The sequence below is a fragment of the Miscanthus floridulus genome, chromosome 7 (assembly GCF_019320115.1).
Source record: "Miscanthus floridulus cultivar M001 chromosome 7, ASM1932011v1, whole genome shotgun sequence".
In the NCBI taxonomy this organism is placed as follows: Eukaryota; Viridiplantae; Streptophyta; class Magnoliopsida; order Poales; family Poaceae; genus Miscanthus; species Miscanthus floridulus.
Genome location: NC_089586.1, coordinates 99,219,211 through 99,241,330, shown reverse-complemented (window position 1 = coordinate 99,241,330; position 22,120 = coordinate 99,219,211). Strand labels below are relative to the sequence as shown.

Below are 22,120 nucleotides of genomic sequence, written 5' to 3'. Positions count from 1 at the left end.
TGCTTATCAAAATCATCCCAGACAGCAGAGGTAGAAGGCCGATTGGAGCCTGCCACCTCACTGTCGCCACCGTCGGCATCGGGATCGGCCCCTTCCCCGTGGACCGGGACCGCATCTTGGTCATAGGGAAGGGGATCAGCAGCAGACCGCCCAAATAGCTCGACGCAGTCCTCGCGGACATCGTCCTCCTCATCATCCCCGGCTAATACGCACATCCGCAGCTCGTCGTTCTGGAAGTGATCAAACTCCCCTTCATCGGCGTCGCCTACGCCTAGGGCCATCTTTGCCGTCTCTGGTTCCTCGACGGCTGCATCAATCAACAACAGAAAAAGACGGTTAGGGTAGGGGATTAGGGTTAGGGTAGGGGATTATGGTAGGGGATTACCCTTACCTCTAGAGTCGGAGCGCCGGAAACGACGATGAGATGGACCGGATGCACACCCCCAGTACCTCAACGGAGACCGGAGCCCCAGAGGTGGCGGCGGCCGGCGATGAGAACGACGGACAGAAGACAGAGATGCGTCGAGGATGCTAAGAACGAGTCTCAATCGACTTTCAGAGATGAAGAACAAGGGAACAGATGGAGATTGAAGGCAGGAACCACCAGATCTGAGAGAGAAGAGGGAGATTGAGGGCAGAGAGGGAAAGCAGGGAGATTGAGGACGGAACCCACCAGATCTGACCCCTTACCCGCCGGAGAACGCCATGGACACGACAGAGCAGGGGAACGAGGCGACGATCAGGCGAGAGCGAGGAGCGAGACGACAGCGGGCGAGAGCGACGAGCGAGACGAGAGCGGCGCGAGGGAGACGAGAGCAGGCGAATGAGCTAGGGTTTGGATGGTGGGGGGGGGGGGCGGCCGCGGCGGGTGGCTTATATACCGCAGCCCCGCCGGCGCCCCAGAGCCGTGCCTGAGCCGTGCCGCCCGTTGGAACGGGCCGTGCCCGGGCCGGCACTACGGGCCGACTCCTCGGCCCAGGCACGGGCACGGCACCGGGACGGGCCAGGCACGGGCACGGCTGGGGCGGGCTAGGGCCGGGCTTTTTCGCACCGGGCTCGTGCCAGCCCGTTTCAACTGGCCCGTTTGGAAATCTTTAGAAAGGGTGTTGTAATACTTGTTGATCGCACATGACACTGACCTGCCATTCTGGACAACATGTACTCTGCTACGATCCAATTCGTTTTATTGCTCACTGTCATACCTCATACCTTACCATCGTTCTTTAAGTAAATGGATTTTCAGTGCATCCTTTGAGTTTAGCTTTGGAATTGCCAACTAGTTACCTTAGGATGTTAATTGGATCTGCATTCTATGCATCCTTGATTATGTTTCCTGCATGTCTGTAATTGGTATTCCGCCCAACAGAGATTGGATGCCAAGGAGAGAGATGTTCTTCAAATATTACTACTTAAGGTCTGTTTGCTTCCAAGGAATTGAGAGATTAGGAATCTAATAATGAAATGGAAAACATTCTTTAGACATTGGTTTCAATTGATAGGATCCAAATAGGCCCTTACACTCTTTTTCTTGCGTCGATTGTATCTTGGATAATTTTTCTAACAATGAAATGACTAATTTATGGCAAAAGTTTATTTTTGTTTTCAAGTTATACTGTGTCACAATACCTTTATGTGTACTTTCACACACCAAATATGCGTGAGTAGCGCTACTTTCACACACCATATATATTCTTATTAGCGTTGTTCTGACCTTCATTTTTTTGTAGTTCAGTTTTTTGCACCAAATCTTTGTTTACCTTGTGCACGTGGCACAACAGACTTGATAAGTCTCTTTTAACAAGAAAATTTCCTTCTCAAGGTACTGCATGTTTTTGTTTGTTAATGCTGTTATATTCTTCTATATGAGCAGAATTGGTGAGTCCGTGTTGACCCCTATGTTGCTTCCCTCCTAACTACGACCTCTCCCTGTTCAACAGAGATTCATATTCAGTAGCAGTGAGATCAACTCTAAATACTTGCAGGTGAGTACTTTAATTCTGTTAGTTGAGGCTCAGTCCATCTGTTATAGGAGAAAGAATGAAATGCCTCTAATTTGCAGAAGGCGTCACTCTTGGTTCTATCATTCAAAGACTATTATGCCCTATTTTGAGATCATCCCCTCTGATGTTTAGATTATATCTATTGTCAGTGGCAACCTTACTGATGTTGAAATTATTTCTAATTGGCTTGAAATGCTCATCCCAAATTTTCATTGACCAACAATTTTAATTGCTTTACAAGCCAATTCACAAGTGTATCTAAAATACAGTTGGACGAAGAGATTGAAGGGAGAACATTCGGAGAGCACAAAGGTCATGCATCAACAGTAGCTTCATTCTTGCTGAACTAATTTGGAGATGAGGGTCCAGCTGCTATTCGCTTGTCTTATAATCCGTGCTTTTCAGCTTGTTTTTTTCAGCGGAACAGGGTTTTTCTCTCACAATAAATCAGTCGGAACGGTGTTTCGGCTTTTTTCAGCGAAGCGAATGGGGCCATTGTTTTCTTACAATCCACACAACATACCAAGCATCTGTACTTTTTGTAACCATTTCGAATATTTGCAAACTGTTTTCTGTTTTTTTCTGAAAGCATATACATTTATGTACCCATAACGAATTACTAATGTATATTTGAGTTCACTCTGCTGTACATATCTAAATTAACGAATACCATCCCGTCGTTGTTGTTTACCTTGCCCTAGAGATGCAAGAGTATCACTTCAGACTTCACAAAGCACAAACAGCTATAGGCCTATGCAGCCAATACGGGCGCGGCTTAGCGCGCCTGCCTGCCTAGTAATTTTTATGCCCTGGAACCGAAATGCATCAACTTAAATATGAATTCTTGGAACGTTGTTGCTTCGTTTAGCTTCTCCTACATTAATATGTCTTGTGATCTGTCCCGGTTTTTGCATGTTATTTATTCGTTCCATATTTCGATGCCGACTGTTCGAGATCCAACCAGGAGATCACCTCTCATCTTCTCAGCATTCTCTTCTGTTCTTGTGCCTTCCTTCGAAGAAACGGCAATCAGAATAAAGCGACGCCATGCACCTTTTGCAATCCATATCCCGAAATTTTCTACTCGTACCATGTTTGCTTGTTATGACTTCGTTACGATAGAACAGATCGTTGCTGAGAAAAGCAGTGCGATCAGCTCCCACAAGTTTCACGACCGTTCCTAAGTGAGAGGCGAGAGTAGAGCTGTCTCGAACAGCAGACCCATCTCAACAGAATACCTATATGGAAGATCTATTTTAGGTATCACGAGAGGTATAACCTAACTCTAAGTATCCTCTCTCTTCTGGAGATCTATTTGCAGAAATAATTTTCTTTTAGGTCTTATTGGTAGAGAAGACAAAAATTAAATATTAAACCATTTGCTTATAGCGTTATCTAAACGTGAAATATGTTTTGTATTTCTCTAACAACTTGCTTGATGATCCAGGCGGCGAGGTGCCAATTGTGTGTTGGCATCATTATCTGTTAGAGCCAAGGCCAACCGTGTTAACGGAATTCAACCATTGGCACGGAACTGCTGACGTGACTTGTGAGGCGCATGAAGTGGGATGGCGCTACAAGCTTTTGCAAAATGATAACCTGTTGTAATTAGGATTAGTAGAGGATTAGGGCCTGTTGGGATCCCCTCCTCTAAACTTTAGAGTTCTAAAAAGTTTAAGAGCATTTTAGTTCACTTGTGAGCTCTAAAGCTCTAATATAAGTCGGGCTAAAATTTAGAACTAATTTTAGACCACTTGTTTAGAGTTTTGGCTCTAAAGTTTCTAGTAAATCGAACTATTTTTGCACGAGCTCGAAAATCGATCCAAATTTCGTTTTTGCGGAGAGAACTTGTGTTCTTGCATGTGATCTGAATTTCTCAGAGTTTGAGGTTGAATCGGGCCATGATCTTCTAGGAGCAGCTCGACAACTTCGTTGTGATTATCTATGCAAAGTTTGGGAACGAACCATGCGGTTTTGATCGAGTTTCATTCAATTTTTGGTGCAGGCCGTTCTCTGTTCGTGGCAGTCAGGAGCGCTTGATCCCTGTTCGTTGTTTGCGGATCGGGTGCGTGAGCACTGAGCAGACCCACGCCGTACTCAGACGCCGTGCGCGCTCTCAAGTCTCAAGAGCGGCGCTCGCCCTTGGTCCTCGGGGCCCATCCGCTCCCAGGCAGAGCCGCGGCGCCAGTCGCCCAGCGGCCTGGCCTGCCTGCTCGAGCACAGTCGTAGCCAGCCAGAGCGGTGCCTGCCCGTGGGGCCTAGGTGGCCTGCTCGTCCGTGTTTTCTGCTCGGCGGCGTGCAGCACCACAGCCCGGGCCCCTCCTGTGTTCCGTTCGTGCTTTGCAGCTTCGCTGCTCGTTGTGTGGTGGCGCTAGCGGGTGGAATCCAGTAGCAGCAGGAGCAGAGGGACAGCAGCTATTTCGTGGCAACTTCAATACGTAGGTGCTGTAAGAAACATACTACCTCTGAACCGTAGATCAGGGGTAAACAACTTATTTAGATTGAAAAACTGTTGATGTACCTCGCACTAGATCATCATTCGGTCCATGACGCCGTAGATCAGGGGTAAGCAACTTATTTAGATCGGAAACTGTTGATGTACCTCGCACTAGGTCATCATTCGGTCCAGTGGCAGCTTTGCGTAGTGGAGTCCAGCGTAGTGGTGGCGAGGTCCAGTGGCGATGCAGAGGCGAGTCCGGTTGGTGGCGGCGAAGTCAGTGGGTCTTCCCGTCGCTGGCAGCACCCTCTTTAGATCGGGTTAGGTTTTCTGTTGGTGGGTCACGGCGGCTCCGGTCAACCTCGTTATTCGAGCCCTGATCCCCACCTTTCTTCTTATAGTGCTGTGCGACAGGGACCCACTAACCATATTAGGGTTGGACTCACTACCATCTTTCAATTTCATATTATTTACTTTTGCTCATTCCATTACAGATTAGCACATAGAGCATGTTTCATTATCACGGTCAATTGTCGATAGATTTAACAGCTACAACACACCACTCTGTTCTAAAATAGATACTTAACTTTAGACCTTCTTTTGTCCAGAAATTTTAGGCTTTCCCTTAAACCCATGCTAGCTACATGTTTTCTGAACACGTTGGATGGTAAGCCTTTTGTAAATGGATCCGCGAGCATCTTTTCGGTACTTATATGCTCAAGACTTATGACATGATCCCAGACTTTATCTTTCACAACATAATACTTTATGTCAATGTGTTTGGCAGCACCACTTGACTTATTGTTGTGAGCATACTGTACTGTCAAATTATTATCGTAGTATAACTTAAGTGGTCTATAGATGTCGTCAGCCACCTTCAAACCGGGTATGAACTTCTTTAACCAGTTCATCTGCCCCGTTGTCTTATAACACGCTACAAAGTCGACATACATTATGGACAATATAGTGACGGTTTGCTTTGAGCTTTTCCATGAAATAGCTCCCCCTGCGAGAGTGAATACATATCTAGACGTGGATTTTCTATCATCTCCCGCATAATCAGAATAAGAATATCCCACTATATGGAGTGAATCTGATCTTCTATACGTCATCATGAGGCTTTTCGTTCCTTGTAAATAACACAAGATTTTCTTTATCATTTTCCTGTGTTCTATTCCAGAATTGCTCTGGAATCTGTCAAGTAACCCGGTAACAAATGCCAAGTCAAGGCGCGTACATACTTGAGCATATTGCAAGCTTCCGATAGCTAAAGCATATAAAACCGTTTTTATTTGATCGATCTCATACTGGTTCCTGGGGCATTAAAAATCCCCATATCTGTCGCCCTTGACTATAGGAGCAGGTGAGGGACTATATTTGTGCATGCTGAATTTCTTTAAGATCTTTTCTATGTATGCCTTTTGTGACAGTCTTAACACCCCTTTACTTCTATCTCGGTGAATCTCGATCCCTAGAATGAACGAAGCTTCACCAAGATTTTTCATATCAAATTTTGAGGACAAAAACTTCTTTGTCTTTAGTAGTAGACTTACATCACTACTAGCAAGTAAGAGATCATCCACATACAGGACAAGGAAGATAAACTTTCCATTCTTAAACGTTGCATAGACACAATTATCCTCTATATTTTCTTTAAACCCAAAATTCCTTATTGTCTGATCAAACTTCAAGTACCACTATCTTGAAGCTTGTTTTAATCCATAAATGGATTTCTTTAGGCGGCATCCCATTCGTTCTTTTTCTTCTATGACAAAACCTTTTGGTTGTGTCATATAAACATTTTTCTCCAAGTCCCCGTTGAGAAATGTCGTCTTTACATCCATATGATGTAATTCTAAATCGTAATGTGCCACTAATGTCATTATGATTCTGAAGGAATCCTTACATGAGACTACAGAAAAGGTCTCATTGTAATCAATTCCTTCTCTTTGCATAAAGCCTTTTGCCATAAATCGCGCTTTATATCTCTCTATATTCCCTTGAGAGTCAAGTTTTGTTTTTGTAGACCTATTTACAGCCTACTGTTTTGGCTCCTTTAGGAATTATTTTCAAGTCCCAAACTTTATTGGCATTCATAGATTTCATTTCATCTTCCATGGCCTCAAGCCACTTTGATGAATGATCACTTCTCATGACTTCTTCAAATGAGGTGGGATCATCCTCCATTTGAAATTCCTCAGTGTTGTATACTTCATAGTCAACAGGAATAGCTGATTTTCTAACTCTTTGAGACATTCTAGGGGCCTCCATATTTGGCACATCTTCTGTTTGAGGTTGTTGTTGCTCCTCCTCATGTGTGGCAATAGGTTCTATAGGATCCTAGATCAAAGGTTCCTCATTGTCATTCATTGTTGTCACAGGAGAAATAACAACAGGTGCTGGCACCACAGTATCTTGCATTGTCGGTGCAGCGACAACAGGTAGTGAGAAAAATGGCTCATGAATCATTGGAGTGGGCGCATACACCTGCTTCTCTTCAAGGTCAATTTCTCGAGCTACCATACTCCCCCTCATCATTTCATCCTCTAGGAAGACAACGTGTCTCGTTTTCACAAACTTTGTATGTCTCTCTGGACAGTAGAAACGAAAACCTTTTGACTTTTCTGGGTAGCCAATGAAATGGCAACTTACTGTTTTGGGATCTAGCTTTCCAATGTTTAGGTTAAATACTTTAGCCTCAGCAGGACTCCCCCCACACGTAAGTTGTATAGTGAGGGTACTCTTCTAGTCCACAACTCATACGGTATTTTGGGCACCGACTTACTTGGTACTCTATTGAGAATATAAATGGCGGTTTTTAACGCCTCCGTCTATAGGCTCAACGGTAAGGTGGAGTAACTTATCATACTGCGCACCATATCCATCAGGGTACGATTGCGTCTTTCAGCTACTTCATTCTGCTGAGGTTTGTCCGGTGTAGAATACTGGGCTACTATATCATTCTCGTGTAAGAACCTTGCAAAAGGTCCAGGAACTTGGCCATATGGGGTATGCCGACCGTAGTACTCCCCCACGGTCTGACCTAACTATCTTAATGTTTAAATTGTGTTGGTTTTCAACTTCTGCCTTAAATATCTTAAATTTATCCAATGCTTCTGTTCTTTCTTTGATTAGATAAATGTAGCCATAATGGGAGTAATCATCTATGAATGTTATGAATGAATCATAAACATCCACACTCTTTACAGGAAATTGACCACAGATGTCTGTGTGAATAATCTGTAAAATTCCTACGTTTCATTTGGCATCTCTCTTAATTTTCTTTACATACTTTCCTTTTATGTATTCTCTGTATTATTTTAAATCTGAGAGCTCTAATGGAGGAAGAATATTATTCTTAACTAGTCTTTCTATTTTCTCCTTTGAAATATGTCCTAAACGACAGTGCTATAATTTCGACGACGCATCGTGCGCTCTCTTATGCCACCATTTATAGAGTAACTCTCTGTCACTAGTTGCTTTATCAGCTGGGTAGCATATATCTTTGAAGAACTAGTGAACTGACTCTTTATTCTATCGAGGTACTCGGTGACCGAGTCACACTCTAGGATTAAGCCCACAATTGCAGGCTTAATCACGTTCTTTATCATAGTCAAACATTTTTTTGTTGGTAGTAACCCACTTCCTATGCTCAAAGTTATAAGACATCTTTTGGGATTCAAAATCCCTCTCTTTAGTTGCCCAAGCGGTATCAGCCTCGTTTGTCTTCCTCACCGGTGCCACAGGCTCAATGGAACACGGTGAGGTGACTACCCAGTCCACCTCAGCCAAGATGAAGGCCATGTCAATCTTTTTCTTAACATAAAAAAATAACAACAATTGCATGCCTTGATTCCAACGTTGGTCAAAATTAAAACATACAACTGTTTTTATACACTAATTCTACATCACCGTTGGACAGAAATAGAATTAATGTATAAAATCATTAAAATTACGATATTGTTATTAACAACGTTGGTCAGAAAATAATAACATCATACTAATCATGTCAAAATCTATTTTTCTCCAATTAAATATCACGTTGGCTCAAAATAACTGGAGAATAAATAATTTCTTTAGCAGCGGAAAACGTATACTCAATTTCTTGAGTTTTACCCATAGAGGAAAATTAAATAACTGGAGAATAAACAATTTCTTTAGCAGCAAAAAATTTACTTTTTCTATTTTCTTTGAGCTATTTTTTTTCATTTTCCATAAATAAGCAATTACTGGAAAAAAAAGAAAAAAACTGATCTTGGGCCGGAACTCGCACAGTGGCCCGGCCTAGCTTTGCCCTTTCACTCGCGCACGCGTGCGCTGCGCTAACCCAGGCCGCAACCTGGGCCTGGGCCAGCAAAGCAGTCCGGCGCGCTCGCCCGCCTAGGCTGAGAGCGGCCCCGTTGAAACCTCACCGTCGAATCTCATCCGACGGTCGAGCGTAGGCTTCGCGGGATCAAAAACCCACTCGGCCACATCGGCCGAAAAACCCTAGCCCCATTCCTTTCTTTCTCCTCTGCCTTTCTCTCTCAGACACGCAGCGCACCGAGCGAGCAAAGCGGTGAAGCAGACAGCCATGGCGTCGTCGCTGGCCCCCTTGCCGGCGTGCGCGCTCCCCAGCGGGTGAGCGCGCCGCCGTCGAGCGGCCTGGCCGCGGTGCCCCCTTGGCCGAGCCCGGGCAAAACAGCTCCCCCGGCTCAGCCTTCTTCTCCTGCGCCGACGAAGGGTCAGCCCGACGCACGACGAGGTAGGTCCCTTTTCTCTTCTTCCCCGCCCCCTTCTTCTTTTGGATTTGGATTCTACTTCTCTTATCCGAACCGGTGTTGGGGATTAGGGTTTAGATCTAGGGTTAGGGTTCGGAATCCGACCCACTGTTCTTCTTCCCCAGAGGGTCTTCACGGGTTTAGGGTTCGGCTTTGATTCTCTTCTAGGCCGAATCCCTCTCTTTTGTTCTTTCCTTCACCCCGTTAGGGTTAGGGATTAGTGTTCTTCTTCACCGACGGGTTAGGGTTCGGTTGAACTCTCTGCATCTCGATTTCTTTCCTGATTAGGTTATGGTTTGACTCACTGGAGTCACTATTTATCTTCCCCAGCGAGTGCTTCCTGGGTTAGGGTTCGGCTTGGAGTGCCGAGACCCCTTTCTCTTCTCTTCTCGGATCCGAACGGGCTCTGTTCTTTTCTTGCCACGCGCCGGCGAAGACGGCGGTGCGGCACCTTTCCCCGCGTAGTGGCGGTGGTGACCGGCAGTCAGTGACGCCCGCCACCTCCCGGTCTCTTTTCTATTTTCTTTTACCCGGTTAGGGTTAGGGTTTTAATTCGAAACAGATCGAACCCTTGTTCTTTCTTTGATTTCTTTTCAATGCTCTACCCCATACTTGATCTACACAGTGGCAACCTTGTCTCTGATACCATTGTAAGAAACATAGTACCTCTGAACCGTAGATCAGGGGTAAGCAACTTACTTAGATGGGGGAACTGTTGATGTACCTCGCACTAGGTCATCATTCGGTCCATGGCACCGCAGCGCGCGTGGACGCCGGTGTCGTGGCAGCTCGGCGCAGTGGAGTCCAGCGTAGTGGTGGCGAGGTCCAGTGACGATGTAGAGGCGAGTCCGGTTGGTGGCGGCGAAGTCAGTGGGTCTTCCCGTCGCTGGCAGCATCCTCTTTAGATTGGGTTAGGTTTTCTGGTTGTGGGTCACGACGGCTCCGGTCAACCTCATTATTCGAGCCCTGATCCCCACCTCTCTTGTTATAGTGCTGTGCGACAGGGATCCACCAATCATATTAGGGTTGGACGTCCTCGATCAGGACGCAGATCCAAGGACCCAATAAACCGTTGGACCTGTTAGTGGAGTTCAACTAACAGGTGCAGCTTGGCTTGCAGGCTTGTGTTGGCTGATAAGTAGCGCCGTATCAGTAGCAGCTCCAGCTCTGTTTTCATTCAGCATCAGTGCAATAGCAGCAGCTCGAGCCCGCTTTTCCTAGGGCCCGTGCGCGTTTGGTTCCATGTACGAGGGCCAGCCAGGCTCACCTGATGCAAGCCACACGTGATTGGTTGGGTGCACGCGCGTTCTAGCCAGGCTGGTCCGGTGCAAAAGGAGCTGCTGGGCCTGTCTCTCCACGTACGAGATTTTCGTCCGTTCCAATCGAGCCTGGCCGCGGTGGTGCAAGCACGCGCGCGCGGCGTCCGTTTGCGAGGCTGACACCGCTCTGACGTCTGTGCATCATGGGAACCAAACAAGGCCGCACGCACGCGCTCAGCTTGGCTGCTAGGGGCCTGGCTGGCTCGTGCAATCCTGGCTGCCCTCGAAAGGGAACCAAACGCGCCCTAGTCTCAGGTGAGCAGGACAGCAGCAGTGTGTGACTTTAGTTTTCTTGCCTATGCAATATCACTGTCACGCAATAATAGGTATTCATTGATAAAATCATTGTGCAATAATTTATTGTTTGAGCTTTGCAAGTTCTGGACGGCAGTGTTGTTTTTAGTTTGTTCATTTTCTTGCTACTAGCTTGTCTCCGTAAGACACAACAGCCTGTTAACAACTGCAGCTAAGGTTTTTTTTTTTAATTTGTAGCGTTGCAGTTGCAGGCCACAATCGGCTGGTCATTCGCAGTTGCATGCCACGATCCCGTCCGAAGTTTTAGTGGATCGCGACTTCGTCACGGCTGATCTGGTCTCACTTGGACGCCGGTGATGCGGTATTTTTTTACAGGCTGGCGTGTGGCTCGCACAAGCGATATTTTTTTACACAATATGAGAGCAGCAGATACGTAAGCATGTCTAGAAACCGACTAGCAATCGCGAACTGAACCTTAAACCGACCAAAAGGACCAGCGTAACCAGCTCACCTCCTAATTCAGAACTGAGTTTAAAACTTATTACAGAACAACTAAGTGATATCAATCAGGAAGACATTCAAAGAGAAACATTCAGGCTTGACGCAGCACCGCGGCAGCCTCCCGGCTCCATGTTACGCCTTTGCTGATCAGCTAAAATCTCTCTCTCTTTCTCGCAAGCCTCAACATGGTGGACGCGCCTTCCTCCAGCCGTTCCTTATCGATGTCAGCGAACAGACCTGTCCAGAACTTCATAAGGGCACCTCGTCGCACAAGCGATATGCCGATATTGATCCCAAAAACCGTGGCGCTCATCCTATAAGTACCGCTTCCGACCCAAGCGTGTGGCATCCACGCTCGGATAGCCATCTCCATTTGCAACTGCTCCTTTTCCCATCACATCGCCCCCTGCAGCTCGATCCGCGCTTCCGTTCCATCCATGGCTCCCAACCTCAGCTCCGACGCCCCTAAGTTCCCCTCCAAGCCGAAACACGGAGAGGCCAACGTCGAGGCAGCGGCGGCGGCCCACGGCGTCGACTACCTGGCCCGCGCGCAGTGGCTCCGCGCCGCCGCCCTGGGCGCCAACGACGGGCTGGTGTCCGTGGCGTCCCTCATGATCGGCGTGGGCGCCGCCAACGACGGCGCGCGGGAGATGCTGGTGTCGGGCCTGGCGGGGCTCGTGGCCGGCGCCTGCAGCATGGCCGTCGGCGAGTTCGTGTCCGTCTACGCGCAGTACGACATCGAGGTGGCGCACTCGGAGCGCGGCGGCAGCGACGACAGCAGCAGCGAAGGCCGCGGCGGAGACGAGGAGGGGCTGCCGAGCCCGACGAAGGCCGCGGCCGCGTCGGCGCTGGCGTTCGCGGTGGGCGCGGCGCTGCCGCTGCTGTCGGGCGCCTTCGTGCGGCCCTGGGCGGTCAGGGTGGCGGCGGTGTGCGCGGCCAGCAGCCTGGGCCTGGCCGGGTTCGGCGCCGCGGGCGCGTACCTGGGCGGCGCCAACATCGTCCGCTCCGGGCTCCGCGTGCTCCTGGGTGGCTGGCTGGCCATGGCAGCCACGTTCGCGGTCCTCAGGCTCTTCAGCTTGGCGTTCAAGACGCACGTCGCGTCCGCATAAATCACATGTGTCCGCAGTGTTCGATCGAGTAAACAATAAGTGATCGCTATACGACGATGGGCACATGATGGAGTCTAGTGGTATCGCCTGTCACGCACTTGCAATACATCGATCACATCATTATAGTTCCACTGAGTAGAGAGAGCTAGTATAATAACGTGTCCCTGTTCGGGCTCGGAAATCATAGTGCCAAATGGCAATGAACTGATTTGTGTGCATATTGCAGCTCAAGTCTTCTTTTCTTTTCTGATGAACCGGATTGGAATGCCGCATTGAGCTTCAATTTGTTTTGTGAACGTGCTGTTTGGTTGGGTGCCTATCTTCTACACCCAAGTTCTACAGAGCCACCGTAGAGATGGTAGCCTGTTTAGCCCATTAGCGGCGGAATATCATGTCCACTAGCCACCTTGGCTAGCACCTCAGTTCACCTCTGGTGCGTCATCCGTCTCCGCCCTATGCCTGTCGGTCTCGAGCTCCCCTCCCAATCCCACCTCGCCCCTCTTTCCTCGCCCACCTTCACCCAGCCATGCCGACCACGCCACTCCCCACCGCCGGCCACCATCCTCCCCACCTGCTGGCCCCTGTGCCTCCGCACGATGCCTGCCCTACGTTTCCGCCAGATCCCGCCGAGCGTTACGAGCGCTCGAGATTCGTCGGCCATGGGCTCGAGATCCGCCTCCTCCCCGGCGGATACGTAATTTTTGAAGAAACATATTTTTTTATCTGTATAAAATAACATTTCAGGGTTTGGAATGAAAAGGATACGTCCAACAAAAGGGCCTTTAAGAAGACAAAGTATGACAAACAGGTACTTATTCCATGCCATACTATTTGTCGGTGTTTTCGGACCACCGACGAGTAAATTTGTATTTGCGCGTCTAGCTCGGATGGTGTGCTCGGAGGACACAAGGGTTTATACTGGTTCGGGCGGAACGTCCCTACGTCTAGTTCGCTGCTGCTCGTGTTACCGGCACTTGGTTTGTAGTAGGGGTTACAAACAGGCGAGAGAGGGAGAGGATCCCAAGTCTCTTGTGGAAGGAGTGAACGGGTGCTGAGAGCTCGCTTGCCGCTCAGTCGTGTGCTCGTGTCGTGCTCTTGTGTCCAGATCTCCCAGCGTGGGGCGCCCTGCTTCCTCTTTTATAGGCGAAGGGAAAGCGCGGGTTACAGAGGAGGAAAAAGGAGAAGAACGAGAGAGAGAAGAAGGCTTCCAGGGTAGCCAGGTCCTTCTTCTGCATCACGCGGGTCCCACTGATCCTGTAGATGTCAACAAGGATGGCTCAATATCGCAGTTCTGTTCGTCAGTGGCGCCATGCGCAGGCGTCATCTGTTGGTCATGGCGTTCCACTCCGTCCCGACGGACGTCGTGGTGAACTGACGTGCCTGTCAACGTCCATACGAGGGTTAGGTAGAACAGTACCGGCATGCCCGACACTGTTCTTGATGTGAATCCCTAGGTATCGTCCGTCATGGCCACGGGTTACATCGAGGCGTGTCAGCCTCTTCCCTGGCGTCAGAGTTTTGAAATAGGCCCATATGCCTGGACCTAGAGTGGTTGGCGGCGGTATGGGTCCCCGTCAAACGAGGCGGAACCCACGTCCTCGAGGTCGGGCGAGACGAAGCCCGCGACCTTGGACGAGACAGAACCCGTGCCCTTAGGGTTGGGCGAGACGGAGCCCGCACCCAAGGGGTCAGGCGAGACGGAGCTCTCGGCCTCGACGTCAGGTGAGACGAGCTCGCGGCCTTAGGGTCGGGTGAGACGGAGCCCGCATCCAAGGGGTCGGGTGAGACGGAGCCCGTGGCCTCGAGGTCGGGCGAGACGGAACCCGCGGCCTTGGGCGAGACGGAACTCGTGTCCTTGGGATCGGGCGAGACGGAGCCCGCACCCAAGGGGTCGGGCGAGGCGAAGCCCGCGTCCTTAGGGTCTGGCGAGACGGAGCCCACACCCAAGGGGTCGAGTGAGGTGGAGTCCGCGGCCTCGGGGTCGGGTGAGACGGAGCCCGCGGCCTTGGGTCGGACGAGACCTTTTAATACGTCTCGATCCATCTGAAGAAGTTAGCGCTAACTTCCTTGCTTTGGATATCCCTAATATTGATACTCGACACTATTTTTCTTACTTCCAACCTAAAATAAATTAAGAAGATTTATATATTACACTGTGCCTATATAACAAGCGTTTTGTTTTAGGAGGGAACAAATGATGAACACGAAGAACGTGAGCAAGAAAATAAAGTGAAGAAACAACGCTAGTTCGCAAGGACGGAGACAATACTAAGGTATAATATATTCTAATATCTTAAGAATTTATTTGCCCGTACCATTTAAAACATATTAAACTGCTATATAGATGTCTACTTTGTTTTCATATGAAAAGGTCATTCAAGGCATGGATTATTACAAACAGACCCTGCTGATTTACATAATCCAGTTTACAATGTTTAGCAGCTCCTTTTGGTATAAATATAACCCTGCTAAGCAAAGTATATCAGGATCTTTTGCTGTACATATTCCCTGATATAAAACCAAATGTATATAGATTTAGGAATGGTCTATTATAAACTTTGGTGATATGACCATTTCCTTAATCTAAATCATAATGCTACTTGCTTGCTACCAATCAAGCCTTTTCTAATATATATGTATATATGGATTTGTACTTGTACACGCTTAAATCCCATAGTTTGTAATACGGAGTATATGACACTGCTCGCACTGAGTATAGTGCGCTTTTGCTTCTGAATACTATACTAGCTACTTGTCGCGTTTCAATTAACTCCATGCCAGACATCTAAAAAAACTCATAGCACGTTGTTACTTTTTAAAAAACTAGACATGGCCTCAACTCAACTACATATTTATGCTACATCTAAATGGACTGGTCCATACGTCCTGTGCTGCGGCAATGCCGCAGCGTTTTTTATAGGAAATATTGTTGGTACCCTATGTTCTCACGGGATTTTCACAGCCATAATTTTGGACATCTTCTAGTGAGGTGGATTTTTCTTAGTGTTTTAGTATTCAAAATTTAGTATAACTTTTTTCTACTAAATGCCTCCTAGTGAGATTTCAATGTACTATGACTAGTGATAGTGTTTTTATTACTACTTAAAAATACTAGGAGAAGTCCACCATTTTTGTAGTGTTTTATGGGAAAAATACATTCACTGAAACATCTTTGTTTCATTGGCTCACGCATAGAAACGAGGCAAATGATTGTGAAAGGATCAAATCAATGCTTCTGCTGGTGTGCTGATCGACATGTTGTCACATTGTTAGTTTAAACCAATCCTATGATTCCTATTTCTCTAAATTTTCTATGCCCATCAAACACCTACTCATACGAGTTTCCTATGTTTTCCATTCATATGTTTTGCGGTTGCAATCCTAAGAAATTCCTATACATTTCCTATTCGTGCGTTTTCCATTCATGTATTCCAAAGGGGCCCTTACAGGTTTAGGAACTCATAAATGTGTTTTCAAAGTTTTTACTGACTTAAGTGTATCCCTCGACAAGTTTAGGTGTTGCTCATAAATTTAAAAACTCTTAATTCTTTATTGCACTAGCGTTCATTATAGATCTTAAATTTATTTGATTTAGGCGGACCAATTCTAATTAAATACAATAAAATAGCTACCTCATCATTATTATTAGCACGAGTATCGCTAGTGCAAATGCATGGAAATTTTGCTAATTAAAGCATATAGTACTACTAGTAAGGGTAATCCAATTGCTGAAAACTACGCACGCTTTCTATAACAGCCATGTCACAGCCACGTCATCCGGAAACCAGAGATGAAAACTATCTCTCATAGTGCACGGGTCTTCGTCTAATAAATGTTTCTTTTCTCTTTCTCTCTGTCAACCCCATCTTCCTCCTCCGACTGCATCTTCTCTGGGAATCAAAAAAAAAAAAACTACATCTTCTCTTCTTCCTTACGAACCAGAACAAGTAGAGCATGTGACAGGGTGAGGGAGCGGAGGCCGCTGGTCGCCGTGAGGCGAGGGGCGAACGATGAGCACGGCTGGACGGAGGCGCGGCCCGCGCATGGCGGCAGCGCGGAGGCGCGACCATCTCGGACGCGGACGCACGACCGGCGCGGAACCGCAGTCTTTGCGGCGCAGAGGCCGCTGGTCGCCGGTGAGGCGATGGGCCAACGACGAGCGCGACTGGGCGGAGGTGTGGCCGGCGTGGGCGCGGAGGCACGACCGGAGGGGATCCGCAGCCTGCGCGGCGCGGAGGCCGCTGGTCGCCGGTGAGGCGATGGGCCAACGACGAGCGGGGCTAGGCGGAGGCGCGGCCTGCGTGGGCGTGGAGGCGCAACCATCTCGGGCGCGAAGGCACGACCGGCGCGGAGGCACGACCATCGCGGCCGCGGAGGCACGACAGCGGCGACTCGCGTGACGGCGGCCTTTGCAGCGGCAAGCGCGACGGCGGCGCGGCCTGCTGCCTGGGCGACGGCAGCGGCGTCCTGCTCGTTTCCTGCGTGGCAGCGACGAACGCGGAAGGGTCATCGGCGGCGAGAAATCCCATCGCAGGAGCAATCCCATCTTGGGCCCACAGCATAGACGCTGCTAGTTTCCTCCCAACGCTAATTTCGCAGTTTATGTAGTGCATAGTTTCACGGGCAGGTTAAACGGTTTCATCAAAATTTCTTTTCTTTCTTCGTTAATTAGACCGACACGTCAGCATTTTGCTTAGTTAGCAGGTTAATAAATAGTAGAGATGCAAACTATCATTAATATATCATTGGGACAGCCTTAAGAGTTAGGAGCGCTGGTTGCTCTAGATTTTGTGTGTGAACTGCTCCAAAAGGATTAAACCGATAATAAATACACCTAAATTCTACTCCATCCGTCCATCAATAACTGTTGCTTTTTGTTTTTTGGCAAAAAGTTTGACTAAATTTATAGAAAATACGTGCAACATTTGTATCTCTAAATAAATTTATTATGAAAATAGATTGAACGATCTATCTAATGATATTAATTATGTATCATAAATATTAATATTTTTTATATAAAATTAGTCAAAGTTATTTTCCGAAAAACGAGAATGACAGTTATTTAGGGACGGAGAGAGTAGTAGGGATATAGCAAGAATGGCTTCTCTATTTACACTATGAGCTAAAAAAGAGCTACTCGTCAAATCGCTACTAAAATCACTTCCACCTGCTTCCCACCTTAATTATTCCACCAGAAATTAGTCTAGTAGAGAATAAAGAAGTTGGAGCTCAGAATTACGGAGTGGGGAACTTATCAAACGTACCCTTAACTTATTTAATAACATGCAAAAAAAAACTTATTTAATTTAAACTAAAATGTAGTAAAATAACTATTATGATGATTGTCTTAAATAAGCAGATGATGCTAATATGAAATTAGAAGTTTAGAACCCTAACGGGCTAACAATCTAAGATGCTAATTAAATGACGACAACCCTGACTAGAAAAATAAAACAACAACATATACCTAAATGAAATTAGAAATCATGCACGAGGCCAAGGGATGAAGTTCAATCGATCTTCTACTACCTATTAGTATGTATCATGCCAACTACAAATCTTGAAGAAAAGTCTTGGCGACTTGTCGTGGAAGGACGACTAGGATCGGAGACAAGGACAAAGCGCGATCAGGTGAACTGTCGATTGCGAAACTGGCCGGTGGCTGCGAAGGTCGTCGTGCGATGTGCCAATGGCGCGCGCGCTGAGGGCCAGTCAAGCTACAACCACGCGTGATGTTTCATTTTCCATTTGTGAGCTACCGGCTATCGTTAAATTAAACTATCTGGATATATGGATCTTAATTTGGTATCAAATATACACACATACTACAGTTCTTGAATAATGAATATTATTATTGGGGGTGTTTGGGACTGCTCCACTCATGTTTTTCAGCTCCGCTCTAGCTCTGCATTACCAAACACCTTCAGCTCCACAAATTCCATTCCAAGAAAAAAGGTGGAGTTAAGGGACAACTCCACGTTTTTTTTCTGGAGCACCTTAAGGGGTATTCCTGTTTTTTTGAGTTCCGTACTCCCACGTAGAGTCGAGTGATAATTACTCACTTACCACAATGCCACTCATTAATCACATGTTCACTCTCCCATCCGTTGATTCCCCTCCGCCATGTGCGCTCGTCCTTTTGGGCGTTGAGTAGCCTAGTACGGTCAACATTCTTATCTTTTTTAATTATTCAACTCTTTATTTCTAACAAAAAAAAAGAGGGAAAACCTCTTGAATAATAGTACTAAACACTAACGCATGGGCTGAGTACTAGAATAAACAAACGTAAATAAAGGGCATAACAGGCGATTTGTATGGAAACAATCTATTCCTAGAGTTGGAGCTAGCATGTGTGACACACAGTACCAGTGCTCAGCAAATTCTATGGTGAAACTGTTCTATCACGAAGGTGGTGGAGCGAAACGCCGCTACGTCGTGTCTTGATGGACTTGAGACCTCTCTGGCACCTATCCCGCCTAGGGCGCCCTAGATCGAGCCGGCCCTAGCCCCTGTACGTGGCAGCTGGGGAGAGAGAGAGAGAGCGCGCGCGTGTTTTGATGCTCAGGACGAGAGCCAAACAGATTGCGCGGATCAGTGCAACGCGACCGTGGGCATCATATCAGCTCGCATTCACTGCTAACTGTACCAGCTTGATTTGATCGTTAACGGCCAGCCGAACTACTGTACAAGTATGGAGTTCAATATATCCTCGAACGACGCGTAAATCTCGTGCAAAAAGATTTGGTAAATGGTAATCTTTCTTTAGAATAAAGAAGAAAAAAACTGTCAGAGAGCAGCTAGAGACACGTCTTAATACAACTCCAAGAATTATATACATAAATTTGGATATCCAGATTGGCTCCTCGAAACAATTTAGGCTAAGACACACACCTTCGGAGGCACGTCCAACTTCCAGACCACACTCCATGATCGGTCCTCATCTGATGCTCTGGTTTCAGCCGCTGCTTGTTCCTCCTTAGGTAAGGGCCTGTTTAGTTCCCAAAAATTTTTGCGCAGTACCTGTCATATCGAATCTTGCGGCACATGCATAGAGTACTAAATGTAGACGAAAAAAACTAATTGCACAGTTGGGTGAGAAATCGCGAGACCAAATTTTCAAACCTAATTAGTCTATAATTAGACACTAATTGCCAAATACAAACGAAAGTGCTACAGTAGCCAAAACCTAAAAAATTTTGCATCTAAACGCGCCCTAACCGGTACGCCGAGCGTACCGAGTAGAAACCATTTTTCTCAAACGCCCAAGCTACCACATCTTTCTCTAGGCGAGCACTCGGTTTAATTTCAACACCTCCACCGCCTCCAGCGCAATGAATGACCTGCGCACTGCCCTTTCATCCCAACATCGCGTTCTAGGGACGAATAGGTCACAGACCAACTCCGCAGTAGCCTTTGGCATGCGAACCAGTGACCTTAGTGATCGCAGCCCAGGGATCCAATTATCCTGCCAAAAATTTATATTCCCTGGACCAACTCGGTTAATCAAACCTTTTTTCAGCACATCTCTATCGTGAAGGTTTGCTCTCCAAGTAGCCGAGCTTCGCCTCTTTTTGGTCGCAGAAAGGAAATCATTGGAAGGAAAGTACTTCCCCTTCAGGACCTTTGCACACAGCGAATCCGGTCTTGTGATCAGCCTCCATCCTTGTTTCCCCAGCATTGCCTGATTGAACAACGAGAAGTCTCTAAAACCCATGCCGCCTTGACATTTTGGCCAAGTTAACTTCTCCCACCGTAACTAATGGATCTTGTGATTATCCAACGAACTCCCCCACTAGTAGTTATAGACTGTCGACGTAAGCTTGCGGCATACCACCGGTGATAATTTGAAACAAGACATCGGGTAGGTTGGCACCGATTGTGCATTTGCTTTTAGTAACACCTCCCGAGCCGCACAACTAAGTTCTTTTCAGCCCAACCGCCAACGAAGCCCCTGACCTTGGCCGGTACATAGTTGAAGGCGTCAGCTGCCCCTCTCTCAGCTACAGTGGGCAGACCCAGATACCGTTCACCCAGGGCTTCATTTGGAATTTGCAGACTCATATGGACTTCATCCTTGCAGTCTTGTAGGCAATTTGGACTGAAAAATATTGCCGACTTGTGTTTGTTCACCAATTGCCCTGACCCTCTGTTATAGTCATCAAGAATGGCAGCAACACGCTCCACACCCCCCCCCCCCCGCTTGGATGCCTGCGTAAAGATGAGGCAGTCATCCGCGAACAGGAGGTGAGAGATCCAGGGTGCCTTCCTACTCACCCGCACCCCTCTTGAAATATACAGAGGACCAATGCTCTTTAACATACAAGAAAGGCCCTTAGAACACAACAGAAACATGTATGGCGAAATTAGATCACCTTGCCGAATGCCCCGCGTCGGTTTAAAACTGTCCGAGAAGACTCCATTGACCCAGACATAAAAAGATACCGAAGAAACACATTTCATGATTAGAGAACACCAAGAATCCAGGAAGCCCATCGCCTGCATAACTGCGAACAGATAGTTCCATTCAACTCTGTCATATGCTTTGGCCATATCAAGCTTAATTACACAACCTCCTGACTTCCCTTTCTTGTTCCTCAAATAATGGATACATTCATAAGCGATCAGCACATTATCGGTGATCAAGCACCCCGGCACAAAGGCGCTTTGTTCCTTTGAGATAATTTCATCAAGAATCGGACATAATCGATTTGCTATAGTCTTTGAGCACAGCTTGTATAAAAACATTGCACAATGATATTGGGCGGTACTGTGATAATTCTTGCGGACTACTAACCTTTTGTATGAGAACCAGAAGAGTCTTATTGACTTCATCTGGCATATCTCCACCATTCAAGAAACTCAGCACAACGCTCAACACACAATCCTTGACCAATTGCCAGTGAGTTTGGAAGAATCCAGCATTGAACCCATCAACACCTAGGGCCTTACTCGGCGCCATTTGGAAGAGAGCTATTTCCACCTAGTAAAGGGCCTCACTAACATATCTCCCATTTCGGTGGTGATCTTCCGTGGGACATGACGACAGATCAAATCCAGTTGAAGGTCCTCCTGTGCTCTAAACAGATGTTGGTAAAACTTGTAAGTCAAGCGTTCAAGGTTTTCCTAATCAGTGAACACATGACCCGAGTCATCCTTCAATAGCTTTATTCTATTAGTCCGGTTTCGCGCATGAGCTTTTGCTTGGGAAAACTCCGTGTTTCGGTCGTCCTCTCTGAGCCACGAGATTCTTGATCTCTATCGCTCCATAGTTTCTTCTCGGGCCAACACATCAGCTAGCTTAGCAACCATGCTTCGTTCCTTGTCCGTTGGGCCATGGTACAGGGTGTTGCTTCACTCCACCTCTAGCTCCGCTCTTAAGTCCCTCACCTGCTTCTTGACCGAACTAAAAATCTCTCTGTCCCATTTCTTCAAGGAGATTTGCAAAGACAAAAGAGTAGTGGACGTAGTAGACATGTCAGGGTTGCCTGAGCCTGGATCCCAAGTTTGATTAACAAAATCCATATACTCCCCATGGCTTTTCCACATATTTTCATAGCGAAATGGCTTAGGTTTCCTCCGACCACGGCGGTGACCAGACGACCCCCTTTCCCGCACCTCCACCAGGAGGCCACAATGATCGGACTCCGCCAACGGGATATGGTAAACTTCCGATTCTCCCATTGCTTCCAAGAACTTGTCATCCCCAAAAGCACGGTCCAGGTGAGCTTTTTTATGTTTT

The 22,120-nt window shown here is 47.2% G+C and overlaps 1 protein-coding gene and 1 long non-coding RNA gene across 2 annotated transcripts; both read left to right on the top strand.

Moving 5' to 3' along the window:
* Window positions 1–829: 829 nt before the first annotated feature.
* LOC136467416 (uncharacterized) lies at window positions 830–2,640 on the top strand. Its single transcript, XR_010761563.1, has 3 exons — window positions 830–1,819; window positions 1,938–1,982; window positions 2,270–2,640. It is a non-coding gene; the product is annotated as an uncharacterized lncRNA (long non-coding RNA).
* A 9,069-nt stretch (window positions 2,641–11,709) lies between these two features.
* On the top strand, window positions 11,710–12,385 carry LOC136463940 (vacuolar iron transporter homolog 2-like). The gene has a single exon (XM_066462912.1). The coding sequence runs from the start codon at window positions 11,710–11,712 to the stop codon at window positions 12,379–12,381; it is 672 nt and encodes a 223-aa protein (XP_066319009.1). The 3' UTR covers window positions 12,382–12,385.
* Window positions 12,386–22,120: the final 9,735 nt, after the last annotated feature.

Excerpts from the sequence above, each read along its gene's own strand:
- LOC136463940 (XM_066462912.1), top strand. The coding sequence starts at position 11,710 with ATGGCTCCCAACCTCAGCTCCGACGCCCCTAAGTTCCCCTCCAAGCCG.